The following is a 21428-nucleotide window of genomic DNA, read 5'->3' as shown; positions in this document are numbered from 1 at the left end:
GTTTTATTAAATAAACACATTTATCAATACAGTTTTTTGTTTTTTTTTAAATGATTCCTTACAATTATTTTTACATTTGTCATCAAGTTTTCTTTTCCCTCTCACATTTTGGTAAAAACTCTAAAGAAAAAAAGGAGAAGGTTCAAGCTGCTGAAACTTAAAGACATAATACTCATTCAGCCTCATGCTTCCCCATTTATAGTCTGATATGTTTATGAGTTAGTCTTCCAGCAGATCATATTATAATGGCTTTGTGGCAGTGACACCATGAACACAAACATACAGAATTTTGGTTGTACTGCAACAGGTTCTGGAAGCTGAAATTTAAGAACAAAATATTACATTCGGCAATAACCTGAAATGCTAATTTCTTCAGAGTACTTTAATGGCCTGAGCAGAGAGGAACCCACTCGGTAACAGTCCAGCAGTAACAGATTTACAGGAATGTGTGATTCAGTACCCGGAGTTCATCCTTCTCATACTTTGTGTTTTGACAAGTTTTAAAGTTCTGCGTGACCAACTTCCTGTTTGAGCGTCTCGTCTGGCTCGGCTTCTGCTTCAGGTTCCTTCATGTTGGCAAAGGCTACTTCACTCCTCAGCTGCTCCACAGGAGGGAGACCTACCGCCAGGTTTCTTATTGCAATGGCTGTCATCAGAAATCTACCAGACAAAGGAGCAAGGTTGTTATTTCCTAGTGTTGCAATAACATTTTCATTAGGTCATTCAGCTGATCTCAAGATTTTAAAGTCAATTTGTTTCAAAAACATTCACCATCTCAACATGCTTGTATTTATGTTATCAGTTCAATTATTTCATTTGCCGTAATGGTTTAATTACGGCATTATTTTAAGGTAATTAAGTCTGAGTTAATTGGAACTTGAATGTTTCATTACTTGAGATAATGAAACATCCAGCTTTTTATGTCGAGAAAACTGATTTTAAATTTCACTTTTTAAAAATATCAGGAAAGCAGAATCTCTATTGTCTCTTTTCCCACCTTAGCATTTCAAACAATTTATCCTGAGATAAAGAGGAGTTTGGTTGTTGCATCCATCCATTGTTTATATAGTTAGAAGAAAAACCCAAGCTTTCTTCCAGCAATTAGCTTTAAACAGTTTTTGTTTTCAAATGTTATTTTTGACTTTTTGAAAATCACGGAGAAGAATCTCCAAAAATAAGTGTTTCAAGTCTTATCCAGATTGGAAAAATACTTCTGTGTGTACTTTCCAAGAGTGTGTAGGAACAGTGTAAACAGAGAGCACGTACCCCCTCCGTATCGTGTAGTACTTTTTAACGGCAAAGCGATCCAGTCGCTCCAGCACTCCCGCCTCCCTGCGTTTCTTCACCTCCTTCATCCGACGCTGCCTCTTCAGGAACAGCTGCACGACGGGGTCGGTGGCGTTGACCTCCGCCTCTCCGTCGTCGTCTGCCGCCATGAGAGGCTGCAGCTCAGGAGGGAGAGGCTCAGTTTCTGCGCAGAGTCATTCATCAACATATGATGTGAATGGATTCAAGTAGCAACAGTTTGCTTCTCATTAATACAACATCTCTGTCCTCAAAGAAAGTACCGGGAACATAAGAAGCTTCAACAGATGAGATTCAAGTTTTAGCCTGAAAAGAAATTTGACATATCTTCCTCCAAATACTGCAATAAACTTGGTGTGTTCAAATGAAACTAATAGCAGTTTTATAGTATAATCCAAACTAATAGTTCTTGATGTTGATTCAATCATATGTACCAGATTTTTTATAGCTTGACATTTTCTTTTTACTGTGTATTTTTTGTGAGTTGTGTTTGTTGCTGCCTCTTGGCCTGCACTCCTTTGAATAAGAGGATTTTAATCTCAATGGGTTTTTATCCTGGTAATATAAAGGATAATTTAAAGGTTAAATAAAACTAAAAATAGCAGCCTGGCCAGCTGGTTTTTACCAGGCTAGTTTTATAGCATCTTCTCATCCGAATTGTTTTCACCTGTTCCATTGCGAATGCGCTCTTGAAGCTCCTGCAGTTTGGTGAAGTTCTGCAGCAGCACTGCCTCTGTGGTGTTGACGTAGACATACATGTAGCAGGAAGGGCTCTCAGATATGGTGTACACTTTATGATAAGCCCCTGCCGGAACCTGCAAACACGTAAAGGAAAATAAAAATTTAGGAGAGTCATATCAATATTGCTTTGTAATTATTTAGCCAGCATTATTTATACAAGTTTTCGTTCTTTCTCTTTTATTGCTAGTCTTTTGCTTTTTCCGCAGTCCACCTGCCTCCTTTATGACATTTCAGATTGCATGTGCACATTTGGAAAACTTTCAGCAGCCTTGGAAGGTGAATCACTTAATGCATCAGCTGGAGATTCTGTTTTCAGAAACTTGCACAGCAGGGTTTAGTTTACTTTGCTAAAATTAGCTTGTAAAAGGACAGACGGGCAACACAAGCAGTCAGAAGAAGCTTGCTGCATTAGAACAACTTGCTCACGTGAAGAAATATGACAGTTATTTCCTAATTAAGAGGAAAATAGTCATTTTACCACACCCTCATTAACAGCCATTTACCCTTTTTGAACATTACACAGAGGATCCCTTTTGTAAATTAATGCTCTTATTTTATACTGAAGAATATAATACGACTTCATCCTGCACTTTTTCCATTTCAAACATGTATTTCCCAGTGCACAGCAGTTCAAGTTTTTAGTTGAGTTGAAAAGTATTTTGATCAATCATGTATAACTATTCCTACAAAATGTTTCAATCTTAATTTAATTGAATATTAGTGTCTGAAAACATTGTATTTGTTATTATCAAACTCCTGATGGCGATGCTGTGGAGCTGTACCTTTATCTGGTCACCAGGCTGCAGAGTGTGGTTCTTCTTCTCCTCCACTACCTCAACGTTCACCTGCCCTTGCAGCACATGGATGCTGGTGTTGCCCAGGTCTTCACTCACAAAGTTCTCCAAATGGAGACCTGAGCGGTAACAGAGATGGCAGTTAGATAATCAATACTTTACAACAAAAATTAGGACAAAGAAGAGAGCTTCAACCTGGAAAATCTGCAATGAAGACGATCTCAGTCTGATTGTCCAGACTTCCCTCAATCTCCTGGAACTTGGTCCTCCAGGGTGAAAGGTCAACCAGCAGGGGCATCAGCCACGGGTTTGGTTTGAAAGGCGACCACTCTGCTTTCACGATGTCCACGCGAGGATCAAAGATCCTTACAGAGGAGAACATGGCGAATTCAACCATCACACTTTTTCCACACTTGACATCCAACATCTGACATCCAAATTCCCTCCTACCTTTGCTGGAAGCGCTCGTTGATCGACACCCAGATATCAAAGTAGATTTCAGGATGAGAGATGTTGTAGCGTGGGAGCAACCCGCTGAGACAGGTGGCGTACTGCTTCAGCATGTCTCCGTGATCTTTCCAGCGGCGACTCTGAGTAAACACCTGAAACACAGGCAGGATTATTCCAGAAAGCTGTTAAATAAACCTGTAGTTTAAAAAGTGATGTTTAGGTGTGATTACTTTACTATTGTGATTGACCTGCAGATTACAGTTTTTTTTCATCCTTTCTTAAGATTTTAACATCTCACAGAAAACAAAATGTGCTATGGATTCCCTAATAATTATTGTAGTTTGAGATCCAACATAAGTTAAAGGATATCACTATTTATGCATCAAAACAACATACCCCTAGCTCAGGAGTTTCATATAACTTTAAATATCTATCTTCTTCAATACACCTGAATCAAATAACTAGATTAGGTAGAGCTCTGTAGAGACTGACTGAATGGTAATAGAACGATGTGCCATTACGTATTACAAGTGTCCCTTTATTGTCCACTTTTAAAACTCTTCTTAAAACATTTTTTTATCCCTTGGCCTTTCTTCATTTTTAGTGTTTTATTTTATTATTTATTCCATATTTATAGTAGTAAAGTGGTAATACAGTGGTTTTATTCAGATGCTTTGGACCAGATACACATGTAAACTTTGCAAGGCAGCATTTTGACACCTTTTCTCTCACCTTTTTCAGCAGTTTTATGGACCAAAATAGGGGAAGTTATTAGTTTTAAACAACTTATTGGCTAGGGAAGGAATAGGGCTGAAAATAACATTTCTGATTTTTTTCATACCATTTTTTTTTTACAAAATAATCTTGATTTCTTTTCTTGAAAAGAAATTACAAATGCCCAAAAATGTTTTGTTTCAGTCATTCTTTTGGTGATCTGACCTGAATTCAAAGTCCAAGTAAACAGAAGCTGTGTAACACGCTTGTCAAACAAGACGGTAGGCACTGGGTGAGCTGACATCACTCTGAGCTACGGAAACCCCAGGAGTGCATTGGTAAATTGGTAAAAATTCAGATTTTCCAAAAATAAAATCTGCAGAAACTGATCAAATTAATTTATTGCCCAGCCATGTAGAGAAGTAAAAAATAAATAAGTATTTGGTTAAATCCAATCTCTAGTGAAATGATCGACACAACTCTAAGTGCAACGATGATTATTTTCCTCCCTTGCATGGTTTTGGTTTTCCTGGTATCTCACCCCTGGGTTCAGATATCCGATTTCCCCTGTTTTTCCGTCTTTGTAGGTGATCTTCACGTGCTGATGGCTGCGGGAGTGGACCATCATGTCCCAGGAGTATCCATACAAACCATTAGTCCAGTTATTGTAACCCTGAGTCCAAAAAAAAGAAGAACATTAGAACAATTTTATATTACACCCCCTGGTTGTACTTATGTGTATTCATCACATGCATGAAAGCGAACACCCAAGTTTTCAGCTTATCAGAGACTGAATGATAAGGGTTCTCGTATTTCAAAGTTTTGACTATCCGAGCTGCTGTTTATAATGAAACAATGACTGTGTTTCACTATCAGGAGGTTTTAATAGACTTTTGATCACTGGGACAGCAAGCTGTCCACTCAGAAATGGAAATAAAACAATCTAAGAAATGAATGCAAGACACTGAGAAGACATACCTGTGTGATGAAGTGTGAATAAGGCATGAAAAACTGCTCAGCTATGTAAAGAATAGTAAAAACAGCTCCCAGCTTGTGCTTAAATTTCATTTTGGAAGCTTTTGCAGGATTTTGTGTCCCTGGATGTTCGTTGCTGTGGATTTCAGGGTAAAGGCAGGAAGTGCTGGGCTGAATCTCCTCTGTGGTGAACGGCAGGACTCCGCTGAGCAAAGATGGGAAGCGCGCAAAGAATCTCCTTGGCCAATCAGCGTAGCAGAAGAGAGGACTTGTTGCCAACATTGTGTAGGAGAACATCCCTGAACAGGGTTAAAAATACAGGTAAATACACGTCAGTGGAGGAAACAAAGACTTTATAGCTGTCCTGAGAGCGAATGAAGCAGCACACTGACCGATGCTGAACAGCTGAGAGTTCATGCAGTGGAAATAAGACACGAAGAAAAACGCGAACGGCCGTGTGGCATCAAAAAACAGCAAATATCCGGCGGTGAGATCCAGAATTAGACCGCCCCCGTGCACCACCAGCAGACTCACTGACTCCACAGGAAGAATCACTCTGAAAAACAAAAACAACGTTGGTACAGCTCAGTAACATATATGGCATACACTGCCTCGCAAAAGCTTTTATACCTCGCCGGCATTTTCGCATATTAAGTTAAAGCAGTGTTTAATCAGTGTCAATATGAAAAATATTGAAAAATATTTTCTGTCATCTGTAATTTCTTTTAAAAATAAGAAAGCAAGATTAAAAAATAAATAAATATCGGAAATCGAATCTGGCATGAAAACAATTTGAGAATTTTAAGCCATATAGCCCAACTCTATTGTGATAAAAACCACTGCATATTTGATTGTAAAATTATATAATTTATTAAGGACTAAGGCAAACCTACTTGAAAGGATCAAAGAGCCAGTGGTGTGCCAGGTAAGACATGGAATATCCCTCCACCCAGTCTGCGTCCAATTTTTTCACTCCAGCAATGAAATATACAATAAAGATCTTTGAAAAACAAGATCACAGGTATCATTAAATCAGCTCAGATTGTCACAATAATTTTCACATAAAAATAGCTAACTAGCTGATGACTGAAGCAAACCTGTGTCCTCAGTAAGGTGTAATTCCACAGAGGAACATGAGCATTTCTTATGGAAGGTTTTCGTAATCCATCCAGCGACCTAAAGATACACATAAAAAAAACACACAAAAAAAACGACTGACGCGGAGAAAAGGATGCAGATTAATTCACACGCAGTCTAATAAAGCTTCAACCTCACCAGTATCTGTTGCCGTCCATGATGGCGAGCTGAAACCCAATGAGACCGTAGAGATATGAGTGATTGTTCCAGGCTGTTTTGTCCAGGAAGAAGATGTACCAGTATGTCGAGATGAACATGAGGCATGAGAGACGGTAGAAACAGCCCAGCATGATGCCCAGTGCACCTTTAATTAAAAATAAACACACAGTTTAGTTAAATTGAGCAGTTACCTGCTTTTTAAGGGGAAAAGACTCATGAGGTGTTGAAAAGCTGCATATGCTGCAGAAATAGTAAATATAATGAGTATGTGTATTTGGTCTACTCTCTGCCAAGTTCTAAAATTATTCACAACTCACCTTAAAGTAAAAGAGTAGAAAAAGTAAGTACACCCTTTTTGTTTCTGCAGGATTTAAGAGAGGATAGTAGCAGGTGGGAGGTGTTTATGAAATGCACTTAATGAATAAGAACTTTAGCAGATGAGACCTTTTTATAAAAGCATACGTTTTAGCAACATACAAGTATGCAAATTAAAAAAATAAAAGTAATAGAGAAGCAATTGTTGCCACTCGTCAAACTGGGAAGGGATCGTAGGCCATTTTCAAACAACTTGGAGTTAATTATTCCATGGTAACAAATATTATTCAGATGTAAAAACAATCGAGAGGTGCTGATCTCACAGAGATCTTCCAGTAGAAATCTGCTCAGACTGAAGACTAGCCTCTCTTAATGGTAAGGTACCCACCAAGGAACATCACCAGATACACCACGTACATCCAATCCAGCGGGAGGGGCTCTAAGAAATTGAAAAGAGGAAATCGGCACACAGGGGCCCCATCCAGGTATTTGTAATCCAGGTGGCTGAGGCCCCTCTCCTGTGTGACGTCTATAGCCATAAGCAAACCTGGACAGAACACAAGTCGTGAATACAGACTATTCTTTGTAACAAGTTGAGATTTAAACAGCAGAGAGCATTGATTTATTCACCAAACATGCAGCGGAAGATGCCCAGAGATGCAGGGTCAGTGGGTCGGTTCAGAAGGGCCACCAGGTTCTCCCAGGAGCTCAGGTCCTCTTTCCTGAAGCCAAAGATTTCCTCCATTCTGCTTTTAGTCTGTGGTTTCACCGCTTTATGAGCTGCATCCTTCTTAGCAGATTTTTTCTCTTTGTCGGTGCCAACAAAAGCACCTATAAGTTGAATAAAGGCGAATCAAGACGCAAAGTCATGGTTACTGTTTAAAGGCAAGTCTAAACAAGATCTGAATGGACTCATTGTGCTCTCTCTGTTCAATCAAAACAACCTGCCAGGTTCGTGTTCAGGGCTATATTTACACAAACATAGCTGGTGTTGAGATCCCAGCTTGTTAGGTGTTGCTCTAACTGGTAATTGGAGTGAAAACAACAACAAACAGCTCTGTCTCTCTCTCTCTCTCTCTCGCTCTCTTTCTAGCTGTTTGACAGTCAGTGCTAACAGTAACCTCACCTGCAGTAGCTTCTCTCGCCTCCATGTTTTGTTTTGGGTTTTTGTACGATTCTGTGTTAATCTGGTTCGGGATCAGGCATGAGTCTTTTCTCTGCTCTCCCTGTCCCAGGTGGAGGTATCCTGCGAGAGGAATGTGGCGGACAAAGTTTACGTGTCACAGTACCACATACTCCCAGAAAGGAGCAGAAGAGGGGAGGAGAGAAGGAGAACGTCGTGGGAAGGATTGGAATGTTGTGAAAAAGGTGCTTCCTGCTCATTGGCTGATTTCACTGCTAATTCCACCCTCTTCTACGTCACATCCTGAAAACTTCCTCAGCACGTAAACGTATAATTATTCATACTCGAATGTTTAAATTTAGAGGGAAAATATTTGTATCAGTCTGAAAAGGAAATTGTTTCATTTTTTGTATTTAAAATTTGCATATATTTGCAATTATTATTCATTTATAAATAAAGAGAAAATAAAGACTTCTTACAATTCTTAAATTAATTCTTAATTTTAGACAAACTTTTTTCCTGTTCCTCTCATTTTTCTTCTTATTTTTAATTTTTAAAAACATCTCAGGGAATAGCAAAAATAAATTTAGCTTTGTCATTTACATTTAATCTATAAATCTAGAGGTACGTGCGTTGAAATCTAAAAATGTTAATAATAAACTTCCATCAAGTAAAGCTAAATGTAAAATGATAAGTATATTAAGATCTGGCAGAAAACCCGGGACATATGAGAGACAGGAAGACCCATTTAACATTCTGAGTAAAGAAAGACACATAAGGAAAATGGGAAGAAACGAGAAACTATCAATAAGTAATTTGAGAGATTTTAATTTACTAATATTTATTTATATTTACCTATTTAGTTCAGGTTTTATTAGTATTTTATCTTATTTTCATTTTTGTTTTCTGTGTTTTGACTTGATTCTGTTTGCTTCAGCGAGGTGTACTTGTTCCATTCACCGTAAAATTATGCAAATTGGAATAAAAAAATAAATAAATTTCCTTAAATGAAACAAGATAATTTCAGAAAAACTCGTTTTTCAACAGAAAGTTTTTGCTCTAAGATGAGATGTTTTTCACCTGTACCAAAATTTACAAAACTACCATAGAAACATTTTTCACATCACACAAGTCACATGATCAACAACAGGATGTTACTGCTGGCAGAAGCGACAAAGACAACGACAGGAAGTGGGATGAGGATTTTAATGATTCATTGTGTGAACAAACTTTTGACTGCAGTCGTCTTGAAATTCTCTGCAGGCAAATATTTTATCTGCTGGGCAAGAAAACTAACTTCAGAATCAGTATCAGTTATTTACAAATTAAAAAAGAAAGCTGCAGTGTTTCCATAGCAACCCAGCATATCCAAACTTTTAGATTTGACCCAGAGTTTTTTCCAGGTGTTGTCTGGAGGCGTTGCCAGCAACCAGTACATCTGTAAAGCTCTGGCCGTCGTCGCCAAGGTGACCGGGTTGCGGCTGCGCTGCCCTCCGGCCCGGTTCTGCACCCACAACGGAGCGATGGTCGCCTGGTGAGTTCTGGTAACCCGGCTGCAGTTGGAAACAAGTCCAGTTCACCTGAGGCGTTTGGTTTCCTCCCCGCAGGAACAGAGTGGAGCATCTGAGGGAAGGAACCGGGATCCTGGCGCCGGAGGTGGAGGTCAGCTACGAGCCCAGGTCAGTCAGAACCAGAACCAGTTCACGTTCTGGTCAGGGCTTCACTTCCTCTCATTCATATTTTAAAGAAAGAGCTGTTGACAGTAGATTTTTGGATCATAAAATAACCAGTACATTCTACCGTACCGACCCGGTTCCTGCTGTACCGACCCGGTTGCTGCTGTTAGCGGATCAAACCCTCAGACTGACATGAGCTGCAGGTTCTGACCCGTTCTGCTGGTTCTGCTGCAGAGCTCCGCTGGGCGTGGACATCACAGCCGAGATGAGGGACGCCGCCATCAGGCCGCCGCCCATCCGGATCAAGCTCCCAGCCTGACCGGCAGAACTCCCTCTATCCAAACTGTGCAGATATGAGATGTTTATTTATTAATAAAGTATTTTAATATGAAGTTTTATGACTTATTTAAAGGAATCTGATCAGAAAGGAATAACCATGAGGTGTGAAGGGGGCGTCACCATCTAGGCCAAACACACCACCTTCAATCCTCAGAGCTAAAAAAAATAAAGGAGTACTCACTTTTAACCCAGACATTAATACCAGGGGAGAGCGCGAACCCAGTCCCCCACTACCATAAATTGTGCAGTTGAGATTCTCCCATGTGGAGAATTCACAGAGGTCAGATCGCCTCAGTGCAATGGCTGATCCTCACCCTGGAGATCCACCTACAGCAGGGGTGGGCAACTCCAGGCCTCGAGGGCCGGTCTCCTGCAACTTTTAGATGTATCTCTACTTCAACACACCTGAGTCAAATAATGAGGTCACTAGCAGGACTCTGGAGAACTTGACTGCACTTAGGAGGTGATTCAGATGTTGGATTCAAGTGTGTTGGACCAGGGAGACATCCAAGAGTTGCAGGACACCGGCCCTCGAGGACCAGGATTGCTCACCCCTGACCTACAGGATCATTTGATCATGAAAGACTCGTCACGCCACACCCGCTCAACAGTTACTGTTGTTAACGTGTCCGTGACAAAGTGGCACCATTCCAATCCGCTGGTTTCCAGTTGACCCTGTACCTGCGTGTGAACGCCTCAAAACAGCCTGGCCATCCTGAACCTTGAGCTGAGCAACCTGAGACACATCATTCTTCATGCTGCTTTTCACCTCAACCAGTTCAAACGGGGCTGATTCTGACGGGTCACATCTGGAGTTGCACCAAGATATGATGTGTCAGGGCGAACAATGACTCCCACAGGGAGCACGTTGACCCTCAACGTCTCAGCAGAGTTTGCCAGCAGCTCAGACTCCATCTGCAGACCAAGCTTCATGGTGGTCTAGCCTTAGGCTTACATTAGCATTTGGCTAATTTTAGCTTATACACTAATTTCAACATACTGAATAGTGCAAGTCAAGATTCGTAAACATGCTTGTTACTCTTCACATGCTATGGGCTCTTTGCACCTGCTGCGCTGACGTCAAAACCGCATGCGCAAATGCGCCCCCCCTCCCCTCCTTTTGAGTTACCATGACAGCTAGTAAAGACAAAGTCTTATTTCAGACGCAAATAAAACAATACTATGAACATTGCTGTCTTCCTAATATAATGGGCTTTTAAGTTTTCATGGATTTCCAATCGGTCCTGAATTAAGAAGACGGTGGCTTGTAAATATTCGCGGCTACCAGTTAAAGCTAACTAACGCCGCACAGCAAAGTTTGTGATGTACATCGATCCGAAGCCCCGACAAATAAACTGGAGAAAGGTTTTAAGATGTTCGCCTCGTTATACACAGATACGAAGGTGAGTTTTACTTTCTTTAAACTTTGTGGCTAACATTAGCTTTAGCTTATGCTAGACATTTTTCTTGTACAAATGTGCTATTTAAGTATCTAAACATTTTTCATCCATTCTAACAGACAATGTTTTTACCTTGTTTTCAAGTATATTATGTGGTTTATTGTCGTTAGTGTCAGAGACTAAGTAACGGTGATTTTACGGTTCAGGCTTTTTGCTTCTGAAGCCTGAAGCACAACGAGCCCATAGCTTAACAGTAGAGCAGCTCTGGTGTCGGAGTTCTAGTTCAGCTGACGGTTCAGGTTCAAAGTTGTTGCTTTTAGAAAAATATGGCCGTGTTCCTTAAGGTTTCCGTGTTACTTCGCTTTATTAGTTTTGCATGCTTCTTGTGAAGCAGGACGGTGTTTACAGCAGTGTGTACAGGCGGATCAGTTGCTCTGCTGTCTGGCTCTGGTCTGCTCTCTGGTTCCCATAAACTCTCTTTCAGGCTGAATACAGAAGTGATTCCATGGAAATAACACAGGAGGCTCCTTTACCTTCTTCTTTAGGCTGAAGAAGTTGATCCAGAGTGAAGTGAAGGCTGTAAACTTTGCTGTGCTGCGTTAGCTTTAACTGGTAGCGACGAATATTTACAAGCCACCGTCTTCTTAATTCAGGATCGTTTGGAAATCCATGAAAACTTAAAAGCCCATTATATTAGGAAGACAGCAATGTTCATTGTATTGTTTTATTTGCGTCTGAAATAAGACTTTGTCTTTTCTAGTTGTCATGGTAACTAGAAAATATTTGCGCATGCGACTGTGACGTCAGTGCAGCAGGTGCAAAGAGCCCATTGGTATATTGATCTTGTAGCCAGAGAAACTGTAATCTGTTTTGGATTCTTTAAACTGGACTGCAAACATTTGTTTTTGTTTTATATTGGCAATAAAAATAAAGGTTTCAAGAGCAGAGCTAATGGTGCATTTGAAATCCATGAAGGCTATGTGTTCCTTTGTTTGATCAATTACTATCTACCAAGAGAGTTAGTTTTAGTTTCACTGAATCAATTAAAAGTAAGTCCTGTAGATTTAATATTTCTCTATCTTAATAAAGTTTTGTTCATTATTAAAAGAATGTTAAGATGTCCAGAATCAGCTGCAGCTTGTTGGGTTTTAATTTTTTAATTCTTATAATTCTATATAATTATTACTCAGATTTTTACAAACATACTTTGGACCATGCAAAGCATTTTAGCTGTTTCTCTATTTTCTATTTCCAGTTATTAAGTTCTTCCAAACTGCTATGAAAGCAACCTTCAGCACAATGATCATTTTAATTTGATATTTGTTCAAATCATCTTTCCATTCTCTTACTTTGACTCACTTGCTCCTTGCCTTTCTCCTTATTTCTAAATCACCACATATGCCTATTTACCAAACCTACTACTCAGTTTATTAATTCCTGCAAACCATGAGCTAGTAGTTTTCATCATTATTTTTCTTTCTATGAAACTTTAACTGTTTAAAGTTTCCTCATCCTTTTCCTTCTTAAAAAAACTTTCATATTCCCCTTTCTTGTGTTTCACATTCCTGTCTGTTACAGGAATGAATATAATTTTTTATTATATTCATCTACTTATTCCTGTATTTATTTAGTTAGTTTTTCATTTAGTCATCTATTTATTTGCCAACACATTGTCATCACAATCTTCTGTTTTCTTAATTTCTTGGCTCTTTCTTTCGTTTTTTATTTTATCCTATAGTTCTCGTTCTATTTTAGTATTTAATTAACCTTTTAACCTGTACTTTACTATCCATTTATTCAGATATTTTGTATTTTAACAGGGACCTGCCCTTCAACACACTCCCAATATTTTCACTGCTGTTAATCTTTTGATTTACATTTACTGTTGAACTATAAAGCAGTAATTCGTTCAATGGTTGCTATGCCGCCATCTGCTGTGTATTCTCCAGTACTGCAGTTATTTTTCTACCATTCCGGACAATTTAAATGAATTCATTTATAAAAGAAATTAAACGAACACATATTGAAACACTTCTCTCCGCTTCCTGCTATTTTTACCCATTTTAAACAATTTAGACCAGTTTGTCAACATAGGCTGTTCTAAAAACTGGTTTCTTTTTTATAGTGGGTAACAATTAAAAATACCAATCGTGGTAATCCTTTCTTGGACTCTTACCAGTGGAGGATTCTTGCCTCTGCATCCACAATTGGTTTGCTCCTTCCAAACCCGTTACTTTAAATGAGATAAAATACCTAAAGGTGTTTATACCTCCAATCACACTTCAGTTCCGGAGCTGAAGCGTCTTCACGCAGGACTCCGCCGCCCTTTTTTTTTTTTTTTTACCGAATGAGACATTTAAGACGGATTTAAGCGGCTGCTCGCTGGACTCCGCCATCCAATTATCATCACAACAGCATAAAGTTAAAGCCGTTTAGTTTCAGCTGTTAGAGCCCAGGATTCACAGCGTTTCTTACACAGGATTTCTTTTAACGCGAACGCGATCAACTCATTCACGCTTTTCTTTTAAAAGAGAATTTACTCTCAGTTGTAGATAATCAAAACAGACAAAACCAATCGAGACACGACAAAACCAATCGAGACGCAAACAACTGCAGGTAATCAAAACGACCAGATCCAACAGTATCATGCCCTGCAACATTTCCAGCAACCCAAAATATCCTTTTCTGTTAAAAAAAAATCCAGGGTGGCACCCAATACCGCAACGTTCCTGAATTGTACATATTCATAAAAATTCTCCCTACTCTCTGACATGCTGATGGTTTCTCTTCCTGGATATTTTCCCTGACTGGTTTTTCCCTTTGCTGGACATCTTTGCTTTTTTCTGCCACCCTGGATTTGATCCTCTCATTTTTTATCTTCAGCGCTACAATCTCTTTATTTAACTCTCCATTTTCTCTCTCTAGCCACTCGATTTTTTCTGTTTTTGCTCTTAAATCGGCCGCTACAGTTCGGCTCACTTTTTTCTGTTCCTCTTCCAGTGTATGTTTTCTTCTTAATTTATCTTCATAATCACATCTTAGTTGTAGTATAGTTGCATTTGCTTTCTCCAGGTCCAGAGGAATTTTTCTGATTTGTTTCTTGTAATATGCATTTGAATTTATAAGTATGTTATTTTCCTTTTGCCAGTTGTGAGTCTTGTCCGTTCTGTTAAGTCGCTCCAGTTTAATCTTCAGACTTTCCACGATTTTCTGAAGCTCTTGGTTCTCCTTCTGCAGCTTGCTGTGGTCCTTCTGTAAATTGTTAATTTTTGTCAACAAAAAATTTTGTTCTTCCATCTTTGCTCTCTGGTTCAAACTGCAAATGAATTTCTCTGTGGAATCTGGGAATACAAAGGCAGCCGCCAGTGATGTCATAGACAGGATGAGTGACATCACTGTGACATCAAAGCCACAAGAAGTCTGTTGGGTGTGGGGGAGGGGCGATGTTTTTTTTAAAAACTTTATTCACAGACAAACTACAACGACAGAGTGAAACATTTGTTCTGCCTCCAGAAAAAAAACAAATACAGATAAATATATTCAAGATGAAGAAAAAGCTACGGGGCTTCGGTTCCCAACTGTTCATTCAAAGCAGTACAGATTTCAATAGTTTTAATAGCTATTTTTTGTCTTTGATAGTCTGGATATAAAACTTAAGTTCATTGTAAAATGCAGCAAAGCATGGCTTCCCCTACCTGGAACAATGAATATGATATTTAAATAGTGACAATAAAGGATTTATGAGAAACTCTGAACTGTTGAGCTCTTTGCACCTCAGCTTCCGCGTTCGGGGAAAAGCGGCTCAATCTTTTCCGATCTATTGAAAAAGGCTCTTTACACTGGGTATTTGCAGGGCTTGTCCAAGGTAACAATTAATGATGTACATGAAGCCCCGACAAGTAAGCTGGAGAAAGGTTTTAAGATGTTCGCCTCGTTATACACAGATACGAAGGTGAGTTTTACTTTCTTTAAACTTTGTGGCTAACATTAGCTTTAGCTTATGCTAGACATTTTTCTTGTAAAAATGTGCTATTTAAGTATCTAAACATTTTTCATCCATTCTAACAGACAATGTTTTTACCTTGTTTTCAAGTATATTATGTGGTTTATTGTCGTTAGTGTCAGAGACTAAGTAACGGTGATTTTACGGTTCAGGCTTTTTGCTTCTGAAGCACAACAAGCCCATAGCTTAACAGTAGAGCAGCTCTGGTGTTGTTCAGCTGACTGTTCAGGTTCAAAGTTGTTGCTTTTAGAAAAATATGGCCGTGTTCCTTAAGGTCTCCGTGTTATTTCGCTTTATTAGTTTTGCATGCTTCTTGTGAAGCAGGACGGTGTTTACAGCAGTGTGTACAGGCGGATCAGTTGCTCTGCTGTCTGGCTCTGGTCTGCTCTCTGGTTCCCATAAACTCTCTTTCAGGCTGAATACAGAAGTGATTCCATGGAAATAACACAGGAGGCTCCTTTACCTTCTTCTTTAGGCTGAAGAAGTTGATCCAGAGTGAAGTGAAGGCTGTAAACTTTGCTGTGCTGCGTTAGCTTTAACTGGTAGCGACGAATATTTACAAGCCACCGTCTTCTTAATTCAGGATCGTTTGGAAATCCATGAAAACTTAAAAGCCCATTATATTAGGAAGACAGCAATGTTCATTGTATTGTTTTATTTGCGTCTGAAATAAGACTTTGTCTTTACTAGTTGTCATGGTAACTAGAAAATATTTGCGCATGCGACTGTGACGTCAGTGCAGCAGGTGCAAAGAGCCCATTGGTATATTGATCTTGTAGCCAGAGAAACTGTAATCTGTTTTGGATTCTTTAAACTGGACTGCAAACATTTGTTTTTGTTTTATATTGGCAATAAAAATAAAGGTTTCAAGAGCAGAGCTAATGGTGCATTTGAAATCCATGAAGGCTATGTGTTCCTTTGTTTGATCAATTACTATCTACCAAGAGAGTTAGTTTTAGTTTCACTGAATCAATTAAAAGTAAGTCCTGTAGATTTAATATTTCTCTATCTTAATAAAGTTTTGTTCATTATTAAAAGAATGTTAAGATGTCCAGAATCAGCTGCAGCTTGTTGGGTTTTAATTTTTTAATTCTTATAATTCTATATAATTATTACTCAGATTTTTACAAACATCCTTTGGACCATGCAAAGCATTTTAGCTGTTTCTCTATTTTCTATTTCCAGTTATTAAGTTCTTCCAAACTGCTATGAAAGCAACCTTCAGCACAATGATCATTTTAATTTGATATTTGTTCAAATCATCTTTCCATTCTCTTACTTTGACTCACTTGCTCCTTGCCTTTCTCCTTATTTCTAAATCACCACATATGCCTATTTACCAAACCTACTACTCAGTTTATTAATTCCTGCAAACCATGAGCTAGTAGTTTTCATCATTATTTTTCTTTCTATGAAACTTTAACTGTTTAAAGTTTCCTCATCCTTTTCCTTCTTAAAAAAACTTTCATATTCCCCTTTCTTGTGTTTCACATTCCTGTCTGTTACAGGAATGAATATAATTTTTTATTATATTCATCTACTTATTCCTGTATTTATTTAGTTAGTTTTTCATTTAGTCATCTATTTATTTGCCAACACATTGTCATCACAATCTTCTGTTTTCTTAATTTCTTGGCTCTTTCTTTCGTTTTTTATTTTATCCTATAGTTCTCGTTCTATTTTAGTATTTAATTAACCTTTTAACCTGTACTTTACTATCCATTTATTCAGATATTTTGTATTTTAACAGGGACCTGCCCTTCAACACACTCCCAATATTTTCACTGCTGTTAATCTTTTGATTTACATTTACTGTTGAACTATAAAGCAGTAATTCGTTCAATGGTTGCTATGCCGCCATCTGCTGTGTATTCTCCAGTACTGCAGTTATTTTTCTACCATTCCGGACAATTTAAATGAATTCATTTATAAAAGAAATTAAACGAACACATATTGAAACACTTCTCTCCGCTTCCTGCTATTTTTACCCATTTTAAACAATTTAGACCAGTTTGTCAACATAGGCTGTTCTAAAAACTGGTTTCTTTTTTATAGTGGGTAACAATTAAAAATACCAATCGTGGTAATCCTTTCTTGGACTCTTACCAGTGGAGGATTCTTGCCTCTGCATCCACAATTGGTTTGCTCCTTCCAAACCCGTTACTTTAAATGAGATAAAATACCTAAAGGTGTTTATACCTCCAATCACACTTCAGTTCCGGAGCTGAAGCGTCTTCACGCAGGACTCCGCCGCCCTTTTTTTTTTTTTTTTTACCGAATGAGACATTTAAGACGGATTTAAGCGGCTGCTCGCTGGACTCCGCCATCCAATTATCATCACAACAGCATAAAGTTAAAGCCGTTTAGTTTCAGCTGTTAGAGCCCAGGATTCACAGCGTTTCTTACACAGGATTTCTTTTAACGCGAACGCGATCAACTCATTCACGCTTTTCTTTTAAAAGAGAATTTACTCTCAGTTGTAGATAATCAAAACAGACAAAACCAATCGAGACACGACAAAACCAATCGAGACGCAAACAACTGCAGGTAATCAAAACGACCAGATCCAACAGTATCATGCCCTGCAACATTTCCAGCAACCCAAAATATCCTTTTCTGTTAAAAAAAAATCCAGGGTGGCACCCAATACCGCAACGTTCCTGAATTGTACATATTCATAAAAATTCTCCCTACTCTCTGACATGCTGATGGTTTCTCTTCCTGGATATTTTCCCTGACTGGTTCTTCCCTTTGCTGGACATCTTTGCTTTTTTCTGCCACCCTGGATTTGATCCTCTCATTTTTTATCTTCAGCGCTACAATCTCTTTATTTAACTCTCCATTTTCTCTCTCTAGCCACTCGATTTTTTCTGTTTTTGCTCTTAAATCGGCCGCTACAGTTCGGCTCACTTTTTTCTGTTCCTCTTCCAGTGTATGTTTTCTTCTTAATTTATCTTCATAATCACATCTTAGTTGTAGTATAGTTGCATTTGCTTTCTCCAGGTCCAGAGGAATTTTTCTGATTTGTTTCTTGTAATATGCATTTGAATTTATAAGTATGTTATTTTCCTTTTGCCAGTTGTGAGTCTTGTCCGTTCTGTTAAGTCGCTCCAGTTTAATCTTCAGACTTTCCACGATTTTCTGAAGCTCTTGGTTCTCCTTCTGCAGCTTGCTGTGGTCCTTCTGTAAATTGTTAATTTTTGTCAACAAAAAATTTTGTTCTTCCATCTTTGCTCTCTGGTTCAAACTGCAAATGAATTTCTCTGTGGAATCTGGGAATACAAAGGCAGCCGCCAGTGATGTCATAGACAGGATGAGTGACATCACTGTGACATCAAAGCCACAAGAAGTCTGTTGGGTGTGGGGGAGGGGCGATGTTTTTTTTAAAAACTTTATTCACAGACAAACTACAACGACAGAGTGAAACATTTGTTCTGCCTCCAGAAAAAAAACAAATACAGATAAATATATTCAAGATGAAGAAAAAGCTACGGGGCTTCGGTTCCCAACTGTTCATTCAAAGCAGTACAGATTTCAATAGTTTTAATAGCTATTTTTTGTCTTTGATAGTCTGGATATAAAACTTAAGTTCATTGTAAAATGCAGCAAAGCATGGCTTCCCCTACCTGGAACAATGAATATGATATTTAAATAGTGACAATAAAGGATTTATGAGAAACTCTGAACTGTTGAGCTCTTTGCACCTCAGCTTCCGCGTTCGGGGAAAAGCGGCTCAATCTTTTCCGATCTATTGAAAAAGGCTCTTTACACTGGGTATTTGCAGGGCTTGTCCAAGGTAACAATTAATGATGTACATGAAGCCCCGACAAGTAAGCTGGAGAAAGGTTTTAAGATGTTCGCCTCGTTATACACAGATACGAAGGTGAGTTTTACTTTCTTTAAACTTTGTGGCTAACATTAGCTTTAGCTTATGCTAGACATTTTTCTTGTAAAAATGTGCTATTTAAGTATCTAAACATTTTTCATCCATTCTAACAGACAATGTTTTTACCTTGTTTTCAAGTATATTATGTGGTTTATTGTCGTTAGTGTCAGAGACTAAGTAACGGTGATTTTACGGTTCAGGCTTTTTGCTTCTGAAGCACAACAAGCCCATAGCTTAACAGTAGAGCAGCTCTGGTGTTGTTCAGCTGACTGTTCAGGTTCAAAGTTGTTGCTTTTAGAAAAATATGGCCGTGTTCCTTAAGGTCTCCGTGTTATTTCGCTTTATTAGTTTTGCATGCTTCTTGTGAAGCAGGACGGTGTTTACAGCAGTGTGTACAGGCGGATCAGTTGCTCTGCTGTCTGGCTCTGGTCTGCTCTCTGGTTCCCATAAACTCTCTTTCAGGCTGAATACAGAAGTGATTCCATGGAAATAACACAGGAGGCTCCTTTACCTTCTTCTTTAGGCTGAAGAAGTTGATCCAGAGTGAAGTGAAGGCTGTAAACTTTGCTGTGCTGCGTTAGCTTTAACTGGTAGCGACGAATATTTACAAGCCACCGTCTTCTTAATTCAGGATCGTTTGGAAATCCATGAAAACTTAAAAGCCCATTATATTAGGAAGACAGCAATGTTCATTGTATTGTTTTATTTGCGTCTGAAATAAGACTTTGTCTTTACTAGTTGTCATGGTAACTAGAAAATATTTGCGCATGCGACTGTGACGTCAGTGCAGCAGGTGCAAAGAGCCCATTGGTATATTGATCTTGTAGCCAGAGAAACTGTAATCTGTTTTGGATTCTTTAAACTGGACTGCAAACATTTGTTTTTGTTTTATATTGGCAATAAAAATAAAGGTTTCAAGAGCAGAGCTAATGGTGCATTTGAAATCCATGAAGGCTATGTGTTCCTTTGTTTGATCAATTACTATCTACCAAGAGAGTTAGTTTTAGTTTCACTGAATCAATTAAAAGTAAGTCCTGTAGATTTAATATTTCTCTATCTTAATAAAGTTTTGTTCATTATTAAAAGAATGTTAAGATGTCCAGAATCAGCTGCAGCTTGTTGGGTTTTAATTTTTTAATTCTTATAATTCTATATAATTATTACTCAGATTTTTACAAACATCCTTTGGACCATGCAAAGCATTTTAGCTGTTTCTCTATTTTCTATTTCCAGTTATTAAGTTCTTCCAAACTGCTATGAAAGCAACCTTCAGCACAATGATCATTTTAATTTGATATTTGTTCAAATCATCTTTCCATTCTCTTACTTTGACTCACTTGCTCCTTGCCTTTCTCCTTATTTCTAAATCACCACATATGCCTATTTACCAAACCTACTACTCAGTTTATTAATTCCTGCAAACCATGAGCTAGTAGTTTTCATCATTATTTTTCTTTCTATGAAACTTTAACTGTTTAAAGTTTCCTCATCCTTTTCCTTCTTAAAAAAACTTTCATATTCCCCTTTCTTGTGTTTCACATTCCTGTCTGTTACAGGAATGAATATAATTTTTTATTATATTCATCTACTTATTCCTGTATTTATTTAGTTAGTTTTTCATTTAGTCATCTATTTATTTGCCAACACATTGTCATCACAATCTTCTGTTTTCTTAATTTCTTGGCTCTTTCTTTCGTTTTTTATTTTATCCTATAGTTCTCGTTCTATTTTAGTATTTAATTAACCTTTTAACCTGTACTTTACTATCCATTTATTCAGATATTTTGTATTTTAACAGGGACCTGCCCTTCAACACACTCCCAATATTTTCACTGCTGTTAATCTTTTGATTTACATTTACTGTTGAACTATAAAGCAGTAATTCGTTCAATGGTTGCTATGCCGCCATCTGCTGTGTATTCTCCAGTACTGCAGTTATTTTTCTACCATTCCGGACAATTTAAATGAATTCATTTATAAAAGAAATTAAACGAACACATATTGAAACACTTCTCTCCGCTTCCTGCTATTTTTACCCATTTTAAACAATTTAGACCAGTTTGTCAACATAGGCTGTTCTAAAAACTGGTTTCTTTTTTATAGTGGGTAACAATTAAAAATACCAATCGTGGTAATCCTTTCTTGGACTCTTACCAGTGGAGGATTCTTGCCTCTGCATCCACAATTGGTTTGCTCCTTCCAAACCCGTTACTTTAAATGAGATAAAATACCTAAAGGTGTTTATACCTCCAATCACACTTCAGTTCCGGAGCTGAAGCGTCTTCACGCAGGACTCCGCCGCCCTTTTTTTTTTTTTTTTACCGAATGAGACATTTAAGACGGATTTAAGCGGCTGCTCGCTGGACTCCGCCATCCAATTATCATCACAACAGCATAAAGTTAAAGCCGTT

At 38.3% G+C, this 21428-nt stretch overlaps 1 protein-coding gene, 1 long non-coding RNA gene and 1 pseudogene across 2 annotated transcripts; 1 reads left to right on the top strand and 2 right to left on the bottom strand.

Moving 5' to 3' along the window:
* Positions 1-175: 175 nt before the first annotated feature.
* Positions 176-7929, bottom strand: ggcx (gamma-glutamyl carboxylase). The gene is made up of 15 exons (XM_028025539.1): positions 7717-7929; positions 7221-7421; positions 6979-7137; positions 6255-6420; positions 6077-6155; positions 5873-5979; positions 5372-5535; positions 4983-5278; positions 4546-4677; positions 3291-3442; positions 3036-3205; positions 2829-2959; positions 1973-2120; positions 1267-1471; positions 176-660 (listed from the first exon to the last, which is right to left on the bottom strand). The coding sequence occupies exons 1-15, from the start codon at positions 7739-7741 to the stop codon at positions 501-503; spliced, it is 2295 nt and encodes a 764-aa protein (XP_027881340.1). The 5' UTR covers positions 7742-7929; the 3' UTR covers positions 176-500.
* A 772-nt stretch (positions 7930-8701) lies between these two features.
* On the top strand, positions 8702-9781 carry LOC114149968 (uncharacterized). The gene is made up of 3 exons (XR_003596640.1): positions 8702-9247; positions 9321-9392; positions 9624-9781. It is a non-coding gene; the product is annotated as an uncharacterized LOC114149968 (long non-coding RNA).
* Positions 9782-9930: 149 nt separating this feature from the next.
* Positions 9931-10108, bottom strand: LOC114150267 (uncharacterized; annotated as a pseudogene).
* Between the last annotated feature and the right edge of the window lie 11320 nt (positions 10109-21428).

Source organism: Xiphophorus couchianus, chromosome 8 (genome assembly GCF_001444195.1).
Source record: "Xiphophorus couchianus chromosome 8, X_couchianus-1.0, whole genome shotgun sequence".
Taxonomy (NCBI): domain Eukaryota; kingdom Metazoa; phylum Chordata; class Actinopteri; order Cyprinodontiformes; family Poeciliidae; genus Xiphophorus; species Xiphophorus couchianus.
The sequence above is the reverse complement of the archived record's forward strand: the minus strand, read 5'-3'. Positions and strand labels throughout refer to the sequence as shown.